At 28.2% G+C, this 14,532-nt stretch overlaps 1 protein-coding gene across 2 annotated transcripts in view; it reads right to left on the bottom strand.

The window, feature by feature from the left end:
* LOC123305676 (neuropeptide CCHamide-2-like) overlaps positions 1-14,532 on the bottom strand; it is a 100,430-nt gene that overhangs the window by 45,355 nt on the left and 40,543 nt on the right. The window contains exon 2 of one of the 2 annotated variants that reach the window (XM_044887456.1): positions 5,389-5,427. The exons of the other annotated variant lie outside the window; for it this stretch is intronic. Coding sequence (XP_044743391.1) covers positions 5,389-5,427 — 39 coding nt within the window. The remainder of the gene's footprint in view (positions 1-5,388; positions 5,428-14,532) is intronic. 2 annotated transcript variants of the gene reach the window in all.

Raw genomic sequence — 14,532 nt, forward strand, 5'->3', positions numbered from 1 at the left:
GGGGAAGGGGCATGTCGCAACAAGTATTTGTTTGGGAGAATATTTCAATGAGCATAATTTTCCCGATAATTGCATGTGTCAAAACAATCGAATACCGTTTTGGATTTGTTTCGTATTTATTGAGTTTTCCATCAAATGTTGTATATCTCTATATATTAAAAATGCCAAAGTAAGCATGTTTGTTTGTTTGTTTATTAGTTACGCTTTTACGCTTAAACAAGCGAATGGTTTTTAATGAAACTGTACAGCAATATAGCTGACATATCAGAATAGTACATGAACCATAATGTATAAAATATATTTAAAAAAAAAAAATAAAAATAAAAAAATTTGATTTAATTTGACATTTGAAATTACCATAAATTACAGATTTCAGTAAAAATAGTCAATATAAAATATTTCAGGGCCATCTTCTCTGATATACTCAATGAATAATTACTATTATACATTTTAAAAAATAATATATTTTACCTGTGTAAAACAATCCCCACCATTATTTCGAGTGTTATAAAAAAGGGATAAGCGGGGGCAATTTTTATCAATCTTTACTTTTATACCCAGCGAATCGGGTGGGTATCACTCTAGTATTTTATAATTTTCTTTGGAAAATATTTTTGTTTTTTAATATTTTGATATTTACCTAATAGCTTGTTGGTGACTGAAACATGGCTCAAAAACTGTTTAAAATGTAAATCTGTAACAAGAAAAAATGTTCTTACTAGCTATGAACTACTCCTTTCCTTGGACAAATCCAATCTCAGATACAAAGATTATTGTGTAATAACCTTCACTTCACTTGACGTCACTTAACCTCTTTTTGTTCTCAATTTTTTTTAACCTCTATAATTATCAATGTTTCTGTACTATATTATCCATGTATTATACATAAAAACCTTCCTCTTGAATAACTCTATCTATGAGAAAAAAATCTCACATCAAAATCCGTTGCGTAGTTTTAAAGAACTCAACATACACTGGGATGAGGGCCAGACACGCGGGAGTAACTTGTTTTGTACTATGTATTGATGATTATGGTAGTAAGTAAATATAATTTAAGTAGTAAGAAAGTATTACCGACTATTATTGGTAGTAAGTGTTAGGACCGTTTTATTAAGTTCTAAGATCGTTGGTTTAAGAAATATTTACTAATTATACATCACATTTCTTCAATCCTGGAACTCTTTTTACAGTGTAACAAATCCCAAACCTTTTCGTATATTTCAAAGTTATTTAATTTAATTTTATAACAATTTTTACCAATGTATTTGCCAAGACTTGGTAGTATTTCCCATGTATTTGTTAAAAAACTATAAAATCAACAATTTTGTCACTAAAAGAATTCACATGAATTTATTGTTTATCTCCAAAGGTGCAATAAAAAGTGCTCAAACTATTTTACATCGGTTTTTTTTTTACACTTGTTAGGAAAGTAATAAAAGAAGAAAATACATCTCTAACATATGAAACTATGAAAGTAATGAAATGGTTTCAATGTGGCCATTTAAGAAAACTTTCTTATAACTAAATAAAAACATACACTGTATAAAAGTTTTATAAACGAAAGCCCCGTTGAAAGTAAACGATAGACAGTGTATTTCCATTCAAATGTTTTGAATTTTGTAGAGAACAACTTATTTTTTAAAACATAGAAAACTTGAATGATAATTATTTGATTTCGAAATATTTAACATGTACAAAACTGATACAGGTAACTTCATCAGTCATGAAGAAAAGTAATTTCTTAATAGTGGCTCTTCTGTCGATTTATAGAAATCAAGTTTTTTAACTTTGATAAAAAGTAAATTTAACTGTTCTACTCCCGATTCTATAAAGAAACCTTTGTAGAATATTTTGGAAGATTCTACCAAATTTCCATTACAATTTATCGATTGCTTTTCGAGTATTACAGGCACAAACATGCAGAAGGTGAGTTTATATTTATTAAGATGGTGGAAGCGCAAATAAATCCTTATTACAGAATAATACTGGATATATTGTACGATTTAATTGCGCTTCCACCAATTATATAATGAATTCATGAATTTTTTTAACTACCCAATATTTCTTGTAATCTGAATGGAAATCAAAATCAAAGTTTTCAACATATCTTTAAGTTTCATGGTCCGGTCCATGTATTAACATTGATTTCTGTGTGTATGTTTATGTTTGTGGGGGAATTTGTTCGTACACGATTTCTCGTGAGTGAGAGATAATAGCCATCTCGGATTTGTACCCATCGTTGCATTATAACGTCAAGATGTTTTTCGAAGACTGTTGAAAGCGGCGTATAGAAATTGTAGCTTTGAGGGAAGGAACAAATCTTAAATTTGAAATTATTCTGTTAGTATTAATAAACTGGAAATTTGGATTATTAATAGAAATGTAGAAAATCACTTAATATCACTTTATCGCTTATAATAATTTCTCCTGATCATCTTTTCTATAAAACTAATGAACGATAGATGGTTTTATGAACAATTTTTCCAAGTGCCCCAGGTATTGATTTTAGTATCTCTTGCATATAAAGCGCGTATTTAGTTTAGGGAAAAGTTTTTTTCGTAATCTAGGTAGTTGAGTGTGTGAACCGTAAGGGTTGGAGTCACATGAAAAACTTGGATTCTTCTAAATTTATTTTAAGTTAACCTTTTATGCTCTCTTTCTGTGTTCCTTTCGTTTTAACTAAAGAATCACTAAAATGAAGAGGTGTGTTCCCTGTCTAAGTTTACGTAAATATTTTGCAACGAATAAATAGTGACGTTAATGGCAAATCAATTCAAAGAAAGTGATGTTGCGGGACCCTCGTTAGGAACAAAATTCGTTACGAAATCTGTTCAAGAACAAATGTAAACGTTTAATAAATATTTATATACAATTTTATGAACCTACTTTTCTAAATCTGCACCTACAATCTGTTTATGATTGCTCACATAAATAAAGATAGAAACTAAATAGGTATAATAATTTATTAAAAAATTATCGCTTATAAATTGTTGTTTGACAGCTAATAGCATAGTAATAAATTTGGTTAGTGTCAAGGAGATGAAATTATAGTGGTCTCCATACAAATGGCACACAAATCTCAGCATATCTCACATGCTAACGTGACGATTTCTATCAATATGCTCACCAGGAAAAGCTGCGTTAAGATACCTCGTTCCAAAAATTTCAGTATATCGAAATTCGTTACCATATAGAACCGCCATGCAAGAAAAAGAATTTATAAAATTTGTAATATTTCGACCGAGGAAAGAACACGTTTATCTTAAAGATCGAACGAAAAATATCAAATGCTACAAATCTCAAAAGTTATTTTACTTAGTATTTATTATAACTTAGAGAGCATCAGACGTTCAGTATTCAAAATTGTTATAAAAAGTAATATACATGCTAATAAATGAACTAGCTTTTATAAATGAAAATAATTTTAATCAACTATAATCTCAACTATTATTATAAAATTATGAGAAATAAATTTATATTTAATTAATCATTTCTCAGTAATTATCTATCTATACGTAGGTTTATGAATATAAAATAGTTTATTTATCAGTAGTTTAATCACTATTGAATTGTTTCCTATAATTTTATCAAATATTACAGTCAAACCTAGATAAACAAAAAAATTCTGCAAGTGAGAGTAATTAATTGCGAGGTTCCCTCATTTTAAACCTCTAAAAAAAAAGAGACTACTATAAAGGAGAAACAGGGACTTGATAATACTACAAATGAAAATCGTTTTTCACTCGTGGATCTCTATAACTGATACTACTAGCAAGTTTTTATCGCCAGTTGGCGGGATTTATCTTTGTATATTTTGATTTGAATTTGTATATTTGATTGGTCTTTAAAAATGGTAAGTATTATCATTGCCATCTGGTAATCTTAATTGAAACTAATGAGAACGGATCCACTTCCTGTTTTATTATTTATCGATAGTCAAGCGTATTTGCATGTAACTCAGTAGCCTTATTTAAAATTTCTATAAGTTACCCGAATAATCGAGAAGCCTCCATAAACAAAAGGAAGATTGCGGTACCTCGCTTATCCAGATTTGACTGTATATGTAAACTAAGATTTTCCTACCCTAGAGGCTCGGTTGGTAAAGGCGTTGTTTAACCATTTTCGAACAACTTTTTAAGAGAAATTTTTGTGATTCCTTTTAACAAGTAATATGGCACGTTATAAATTCAAAACAGAATGGGATACTTTCGTATTACAAATTAGAATCGATAATTTTTAAAAGATTGAAATGTTTATAGGAAATTTTAAAACGTGTTTCCCAACATTTCCCTGGTAAATAATACTTCCTGACTGTTTAATATCAAGGGATCTGAAAATTTTGCAAACTCTAGTTGCAGTATGTTTCTTAAAGGATTATGCTCCACTCATTGAAAAAATTCCTTGGTTGCAGAATAGAATTGGCATTTTAAAAAGCAAATTTACCAATGTAATATTATTATGATATAATAGTGTATTACAATACATATTCAAATCCAGTGGAATTAACCGTAATTCCGTAAGCGATATGCATAGCGGAGTGGGTTATATAATTACCTACTTATCTAATTATGATTTAATAGAAAATATAATATTATATCCAAACTGTCCAAATTCTGTCGAAAAGGCAATAAATAGATAAAAATTGATTTTAATGTTTAGAATATCTCGATAAATATAAGTATTTAAAGTACCCAATGAGAAAAGATAAACTAACGGAACCCATGGAACTGCTTGTTGCTTTAGTTTCAATGTAACATTATCATGATCTCAATCTAAATGTTTTTAACACTGTATTATCTTATTTCAGTGAAAATAAATAAATATATAATTTCTATATACTTAACTATATATAATATGTGACATGTTTCGGATTATATTCAATTAAATGGATGACTAATAAATTTAAAAAAAAATTGAAATTAAATAATTATTTACTTTCATTGAAAATTAATAATAGATTTCCACAAATAAACGCTCTGCACAATAAATTACTTTACTTAAAATTATTTACAATTGTAAATAATTGATTAATTTTGTGATATTTTAAAGTTGTCGCATATTGACAGATTCTTTGCGAATGCTTGAAATTACAAATCAAAATGTTGATGGCTACGATTTATAACAAGAAATTTTACGACAACAATACATAAATTCTTAATATCATGCATCGTCCAAATTGTTACTTTATCATCCCAATTGAAGGTAAAACCTCGCAAGTCGCAAAGCTGGAAATATTGAATCCGAATTTATGTTTGGTTTGAATATGTATGTCTGTTGTTAATTGAGATGATAAAGCAATGTTTATCAAAATTTTTTAATATGTATATGTATCTACCAAACCAAATTAACTACACAGAAAATTTCATGCAAGTACGAAATATTTCATACTCATCGATACACCATATTTTCTGCGGGTCACACGTGGTCCTAGAAGATAAGGATAAAAAAAGTGGTATTCATATCAAATTCAAGAAATATTTTTAACAACAAATTAAATTAAGAGTGAATATAAATAAATTCGGAAAGTTTTGACTAAGAGGGAAAAAATAAGAATCAATTTTTATTTCAACTTCTAAAACGGTAATGATACTTGATGAACTTTTTTTTGTCGTCAAAAATTATATTACTGTCTCAAAGTCTCAATACTGATGTATTCAATACGTTTTGTCTTGCGTCGGCTGACGGACTATCAGTAATTAAAATCTCCAAATTAACTATAAGTACTAATTGAAAACAATCAATAAAGTACTCTAAGAGAAAACATTCAATGTGGTACTCTAAGAGAAAAGAAATTAAAATAATTGATAACCAGGGGGGATAACCATTGGTTGAAGTATTTCAAAGAAGAACAAATTACTTAATAGATACAAAATTAATTTCAAACCAAATTTTTTTACTAAATGAATTTTTTTTTTATCTTAAAATAATGTAAAGTTATACAAGTTCCGTATTAAAATAAATTAATGCTTTGATCTATTAAAAATCAAATAAATTTATTTATTCTTTATAGTAGATATGTGTTGATTTATTTGGGATTAAATGGTATCTTACCCGCATATTTTGAGGCTTTTACAAAAAGGATGATTAATCTTCTTTTTTTTTTTAACGAAATGAATAATCTTATATTTTTTACGAATGAACAACAAAAAAAAAACAAATTTAGATTAATATTCAAACATTATATCAATGGTCTATAATCATTTGTGCCTACAAAACAATTATAAATAATTTTCTGACTGTATAAAAACAATTTTTTAAAAACTGTATATAAAAACAATTTTTAACAATTTTTTACAGAATGATTGTTCATCTTATGGAAGAAAATATGCTAAACATAACCAACATGTTTTGTAAGTATTTAAATCGTTGTTTCGCAACGGTTCCTCAAATCAGGAAAAGCTCCTGACGGAGGTGAAAACATATCCATTTTTTGCATTAAATAAAAATTAAATGAGGGAATTGCCTAAATTTTCAGATTTTCGAGTTAGTATTGTGCTAAATTTATTGAGTTTATAAAGTAAATTTCAAGCAAAACTTGTTTGGCATTAAAAAGAGGAAAACTACTACGTCAAAAATATAGAAAAAAAACTTCAAAAAATGCTAATTTTACTAATTTTTTCTTAGATTTGTTTAAGGGAGTGAAAATCCAAAAAAATACAACAACAAAAAAATAAGTGAAAACAAACAATTGACTGAGTTGATTATTGAAATACCATGTAAAGACAGTGTTGATTACTCTGTCACATTAGACATACATACATACATGTCACACATACATAACTGATATACCCATATAAAACTACAATTTGCTCATCTTATGCGCTCTCACGGATAAACAGTGATGTTCACGAAAAAATGTTTCAAGCAAAAGTTGTTAATTTTTTTATAAGGAACATTTTTTACATTTAAACTTTTGTTCTATCTTTAACGGTTTATAAGATGGGTCCTACCCAAGACCGTAGAACCCATCAAGACCCAATTCACCAATGTAGCTCATTTACGAACTCGATCTCATTTTTTACGTTCTCAGCACGCTATAAAAATTTCAGCTTCATATCTCTTTTCGTTTTTGAGTAATCGTGATAACAGACGAACAGACGACAGACGACCGACAGACAACCGGAAATGGACAAATTAGGTGATTTTATGAACACCTATACCACAATTTTGTTCATAGCATCAATATTTTTAAGAGTTACACACTTGGGACTAAACTTAGTATGCGTATGTATATTTCATATTCGTTTACACTTGAATAAAAACTTTCTAAAAAAGTATGATTTTCAAACTTTTCCAACTAATAAAATAATTATATTGTTATTATAAATAAATCACCAAATTTCCTGTAGAAAATTAAAAATTAAAAGATAGATTACATTCAAACAAAAAGTTTGTGGTAGTCTTTTATTTACTGACTGACTTGTATTTTATATAAAAACATTTTTATAAGGAAAAAAAAATAGCAGACAAAAAACTAAAATATATACTTATAAAAAAAATAAATAAATAAAAATAAATTTAATTTGTGTTGTTAGTGTGCATGTAAAGAAAATAAATTTAATTATTTCTGTTGACCTAACAAGGGATAATTAATTATTAAGTTCATCTACCTAATCAAAGACCTTTTAAAATTATTTAACAAAACAAGTTTTAATCCAGGCCTATGTATCAGGATGTGTGCATGTATGTGTAAATATGTGACTGTGGATTAATCAAATTTTCTAATATATTATATATGCGTGTCAGAATTTAATTAAAACTTATTTTTATCCTACAGGATAAAAAAGTTGAGAAAATCCTCAAATAACCTTCATATATATATTTAATACAGAATATAATTTACTTCCAAAAAAGAAATGTAGCAACAATACTCGCTCAAATACTTCATCCTAGGTTCGTCAAATATTATATTTTAAAATTGAAAAATGTTTCCAATGGGAAGAATTTTGTATTGAACTTGAGCTGATCAGTTTAACAAGATTTGATTTTTTATTAAACTCGCAGCTTATATTGGACAGAATTAAAAAAAAAGACTAAATTTGATTTTACATTTCGTAGCCTTTTGAACTTTAAACGCTTATATCCCAAAAATCTGATTGTTGCTTGATTTTCTGAATTTCAATTTTGCCAGTCTCTATCATGTTATGTTTGAAATTATGATATGACAGAATTGAATCGCGGTACAGGTAGTGGACCAATTATTACACAAAACGATACTTGTGATGGTAATCTGCAGTTTCTGTAAACCTACCACTATAACAATTCAGTAGTCTTTAAGGAATTTTCTATCGTTCCGCCACGTAATGAAAGATTGGTTGGATATAGAAAATATTTAGGAAAAGTTGAATTATGATTAAGTTGAATTAATGAATATGTGGATGGTATTTGTTGGACATCGAATGATAAACAATTACTAAACCTCATTTATTTGACTTACTATATATAGATACATACAAGTTAAATGATTAACTTCTTCCCAGACACACGCATTTTCGAGTTCATAAACGTTTAATTATTTTACACCTCATGTCTTTACAGCTTTCAGCTATTCAAAAAATTAAAACAATTCGTGGTGAGTATTTTCTTTGAGATCATATCAATAACTTTCTGGTTCATTAATATCTAACCAAATTAAATCGTATTTTATTTTACTTACGTGTACTTTACGTTTACCTAAGTACGTACTTGACGTATATTTAATTAAGAATGTAGTTATTTAAACACTCCTAACATAGTTTTTCTTTGCCTTTTTGTCTGCAAAAAACCGTTCATGGGAAATTGATTAAAATTAATTGAATTAAAAATATCCATGAACATTTTTCGATAGAATATGACAGAAGTTAAAAATCAATAAAATTTCATAAAAAATAAATGTCTCGTCTGGTTTTCAGATGGGTGAAGCTCGACCTTATACCATCTCTTGTGCTAATTCTAATTTAATGATCGTGAAATTCAAAATTTAGCGTTTATCCTCCTCAAAATTCAAAACGAAGGATATTATTATTATTTATATTTCGTTTTGCGGGACAAAAACAAGAACTTTCTATCAGACAGCTAAGAATATTATAATATCATTATTACATCAATGTGTTGAAAACTTAGTTATGTGAAAAATGAGGTACAACTTCCTGTTAACAACATATTTGTTAACAGGAAAACAATTTGGTAACTTGAAAACTTTTATGTTTGTTTTAGACGTTTATTTACAGATGTGCTCAGATCATCAGTACATCAATATTTCTTTTAAAAATGACACGTTGCAAATTTCAGTCAGAAAATGTTTACGTAACTTTCTTATGAATGCAAGTATCTAAAGCAACTTAAAATAACATTATGTATTACAATGTCTTCTCAAATTATTTGGCAAGTTGAATAAATTATTCGTCTTTAAAAAGAAGTTCGAGAACAAAATAAATGGACAAAAATGTATTTCAGGTGATAAAAGTGTTTTTTTGTAAGAAATATTATTGGTGGCCGAAAAAAAATTATTTCAAATTTACTTTTGAGGAAATAGTATTTAAATTTAGTTTTTCGACAAATTTTAATCAAGTCCAAGGTTTTCATTTCTCTAGAAATAATAAGAAAAAAAACACCTCCTGACGATACTCAAATCGCGGACCTATACATAAGTATTCGATTTTTTAATAATAAATTTTTTTTAAAAATAATTGTTAATAAATATCAATAGAAAATGTTTCGAAAAAAACCCATGGTACGAGCAAAAGAAGAAGCCGAAATAAACCAATAGAAGAATCGTTATGGCAAAAATAGGTAATCAGAAATTATGCAACTGGCTATGAAATATTATAATCATTATGCCAAATTAAAACGATCGTAGTTTCAATTGCAAACTATTCACAGAACAATTCTCAGAAGTGTCAATAATGTTGTTTTGTGGACGATAGCGTGATAAAACGACAGGTAAATAACACCATATTTTAATATAATACGCCTGTTTGTTAAGGCACATCTACACTAGTAAATATTGTACGCCGATGGATTATTTAACAACATGAAGCTTCATATTCATACCTTTACATACCTTTAAGTAACATTATATACAACAGCTGTATTCTCAACAAAAAAAAAACAATTTTCCTTAAAAGGAACTGTCAATTTTTTTAAGAATCAGACAATTTAAATGAATTAATTAATCATTTTCCAAAGAATTGGAAGAATTGGTCAAAAATTTTAAAATTTAACTTTTAAAAATATTGCATTATATAACAACTTTAAAAGAATTACATTATTTAAAAATTTTTGCCTCAATCACCGGTTTAAATTGTGTTAAATGGGGGGGGGGGGTAGTGCGTTCCGCTTTTATGCGAAAAACTGCTTTTAAAACTTTATGCGAAAGGCATTTTTACAGCCAAATAGGAACCTGGGAACTTTTGTTTCGTGGGCTTTCAATGATGAGCGCCACGATGACCTATTTTTTCTGAAGCTTTGATGCTAATTTTAAATTAACGGGGATATATAGTTATTAGAGCTATCCATGCACCGATGGACTCTGAGTTTTTTCTCAGAGTGCTCAACGGTATAGAAGTTTTTGACCACAATGTTCCGGTATCACATTAATGATATTGCAATGAGCCTGGTATCTTAGGCAGCTATGGAAAAGTTTAGTAAAAAGTGCCCTGCATAATAATTAAAATTAAGTCTGGCATTTTAGGTAGCTGTGGAAAATAACAAAAATTGAACCTGGTATTAGGCTATAGAAAGTGCTTAACAGTCCCAAATAGTTTCAATCCACTTTAGATAAGCACTGTTTATGCAAATAGGTGTACACCATTGACTTTATAGTTTTATATAGACTAAGCATCGCCTATCTTTCCGTACAATGAGAAACGTGTCAAAATTTAAGATAGTTTCTTAGGTCAACTAGGGATATTTTTTTTTTTTTTAAATACATTTATCAAAAGAACATAGAGACATTTATTAAAAAAAATATACATTGAATATAAGGACATTTATCAAAAACACATACATTGAATGCCAAATTTTCATATCACAAAATGTTTTACATAAAACATCGTGATTTCACTGAAGTTTTTTGCTTTTTGACTTAAAAAAAATACTTATAACATATCACTTACGAATCTACAATGGTTGGACCTAAGCAATTACCTCAGATGTTGGCACGCTTAAAATCGTTTGACACTCTTGACAGTCTATATAACTATAACGTCAATGGTGTACACAAAGCTGAACAATTTTAATAAAACATTCAAGTCATTTGTACACAGTAATAGACTTTGTGAATTGTAATATTTTCTACATTAGTACAACAGTCGTTTAAATTACAATTCCATCTCTATTGGAATTAAGTCAATAGAGAAAATCAATGTTTTTGACACATAAATGTTACCTTTGACTTTATTGACATAATAAATATGTCAAACCTCAATATATTAAATATATATAGAAATAATTTTCATGTTTATATGTTTTCAGATAATTTCCCATGCACATACTCTATATTATTATAATATTAAAGTAAATTATATTTACCCAATAGAATTAATCACACATGAAAATTTATAAACAACTTACTGCCTCCCTCAAGTCATATTATTACAAGATGTCTCTAAAACAGACGCCACCGGATTTGAAAAACAGTTGTTTTTTCAAAAGAAATTATCGGAAAAGAATTTTTTTGATAACTGGGAAACGGGAATTGATGGTTTTAGATGGTTCAAAAACTTCTAAATAAATAGAACAAAGGCCCTATGAAGATAAAAATAAAACACAGCTACTAAAGCATACAACGTATCTTATATGAGTAGTCTTCGGAATTTGCATGGAAAAACAGCGCTGAAAAAACAGTCGAGCATTTGAGTCGAAAGCTTAAAATGAGATTAGAGGATTGTTAACTTCCCAGTATATTAAGTTATTGTAATGGGTAAGATTTTCGAAATCGGGATTTTCAACGGATCTTTACGTTTCATAATCAGGACAAGGCATTAACACCATTTTGGAGAAGAAGTATGATGTGTGCATACGTTCGTGGTTATTTTTTTCGTGATCAATATCGCGCGAACAAAAATGATATAGACTTTGTTGAGGTGTCGATCAAAGCGTATCAACGGCAATATGATCCGAAAAAAATTTCATCACATTTGGTTATAAGTTGTTTCATTTTTACTATACTGGGAAGTTATTCGCGTGAACCTCAAAGGGTTGCACTAGATCCTCCTCACGGCTTGTTTTAAACCGTAATAATCTTCTGAGACTGTATGTAAACATGGCATAATCCACCTTAACATACTGGCGAGAAAATAGCCTTTATCGTTACCTAGCATTATTACCTCTCCAGAATAGTATTTGTTTTTGAGATACCGTGTATATAAACTTCAAATAATTATAATTTAAAGTAAAATATAACGAAATAAACATAATATATATCTCGTTAATCTGTATTGAATTATAAATTGTGGTCGTACATTGAATTCGATTACAATTTATCATTTATACGATAGTAACAAGATTTGTCAGTTTAATGGCATTTTACCACCTATTCTGTGACGACAATATTATGACGAAATATTTCACAATAAATAACTTTAAGACGCTAACAACTTTATTTTATAGTTTACTTACTTTTGTTTATTTTTTTTTTTTTTTTTTTTTTTTTTGTGAACAATAGTTGTCTTAAAATATTGGAACATATTTCAGGAGAATAAAATAATTTTTACTGTTTTTGTGAAATGGGTTGGTACACTAAAACCAGATATTGTTTTATAAAGGTATAAAACAATTGTGACCTTTGTGATGCAAGCATAAAATTGGGTGTTAAGAACATGTTTTTAAGATAATGGTCATTTTAAATAACGCATTTTTGAGACTTTCTGTACAATAATTCCTAAAAACTTGATATTTCGGCGAAAAAGGAGCGACGTGTGGAAAATTGACAACCTTAAAAGGCATTTCTTAAACACTAACAGAACTTGCCTCGATTTTCAAACTTCTAGCTCTATTTGAAGGAGATTTGTTGATGCAGAAAGTCCTTAAAACTTCAAAAAGCGGTTTTTTCCTTTTTCAGACTACACAAAAATCCCATAAATAGTGTTCTAAAGGCTACAAAATGGTCATTTATAACTTACCAATTACCATGGTTTATAACCACCTCCCCCCATTGACCTTCAATACAGTGCATAAGTCTCTATTTCGATTCATAATGAAAATATGAACAGGTATAGGAAAAAACAATTTTTTTTTAACTTCTTTCATGGACATCGATAAAATTCCAGGGTTCGAAAATATCCGATATTTATTATAAATATCAAAATATCGGATATTTTTGATATATATCCGATATATATCAAAATTTTGATATTTAAAAAAAAACTAAAATGTTTTAAAGGTTTTTTTACTTAGGCACTTCAAATCAGACAAATGAAACCAAAATCAATTAAAAATAATAAAATTTTTATAAAAAAAATCAACTTTAAAACAAAAACCAATTTTATAAATTGTTATCAGTCAATGGTCATACCTACACTTGGGCAACAAAACAATAAACATTACAAATAATAACTCTAGAGTATAGGTAATCAGTCTTTTAATTATCAAATCAGTCATCACTATCAGTCATTCGTAATAAACTGTTAATTATCAAATAAAAAATAAAAAATGTCATTTCAAAATTGTGCTTGGTTTGACTGCAAGGAAGATAAAGCTAGATCATCTTCCGATTCTGAATCTTGCTTACACTTACTCTTTAGTAACGAACTTTTTCTGACACGACACGATTTGAGCTTAGTATTAGTAGGTTTTAACTCTACTCCAATGCCATCAAAATTTGGGAAGTAGAAATACGGTAACAAACGCCAAAAATTACTAAATAATATTAAATTTTTTAAAATCATTTTTGTATTGATTGATATATATCATAAATCACGTGATATATGTCGGATATATATCGGATATATATCCATTGATATATATCCTCGAACCCTGTAAAACTCCAAAGTTTGTGGATTGGTATACACACTAAATATCCTAAGAGATTGAATAAGATTGTCTACTATCCCTTCCCTCCCTTCAATCATCAGAAACAATTGAAGTTACAGAGATAGTTTCTATAATCATTTCTTTTACTTTTCATTTGCGCGCTTAGACAGATATAATGGTAATATTATTATACTTGTATTCAAGCTGAGAGGCATATAATTTGTATCAAACATATACCAACATTTAAAACAAACAGTCAATAGATTGATGAATGTTTGTTCATTGTCTGATAATTATCTTATCGTTTATTGCAATTGCAATGAGTTAATTGTAATGTGTTATATGGGTAATCCCTACTGACTCATGTAAATATATTGGTGTAGGAGCAAAGTAATTGTATAATTACTATCTAACGATTATACCAAGGTTATAAGTAAAGAAAAATAAGTAAGTTCACGCAAATACTTGAGACACAGGGTGATTTTACTTAGAGCTTAGGGAAATTAAAAGATCTAAGAGCTACAAGAGCTTTTGCAATATTAATGCCTTAAGATTGAGAGAAAATTACGAAGAAATATT

This window comes from Chrysoperla carnea, chromosome 1, assembly GCF_905475395.1.
Source record: "Chrysoperla carnea chromosome 1, inChrCarn1.1, whole genome shotgun sequence".
In the NCBI taxonomy this organism is placed as follows: Eukaryota; Metazoa; Arthropoda; class Insecta; order Neuroptera; family Chrysopidae; genus Chrysoperla; species Chrysoperla carnea.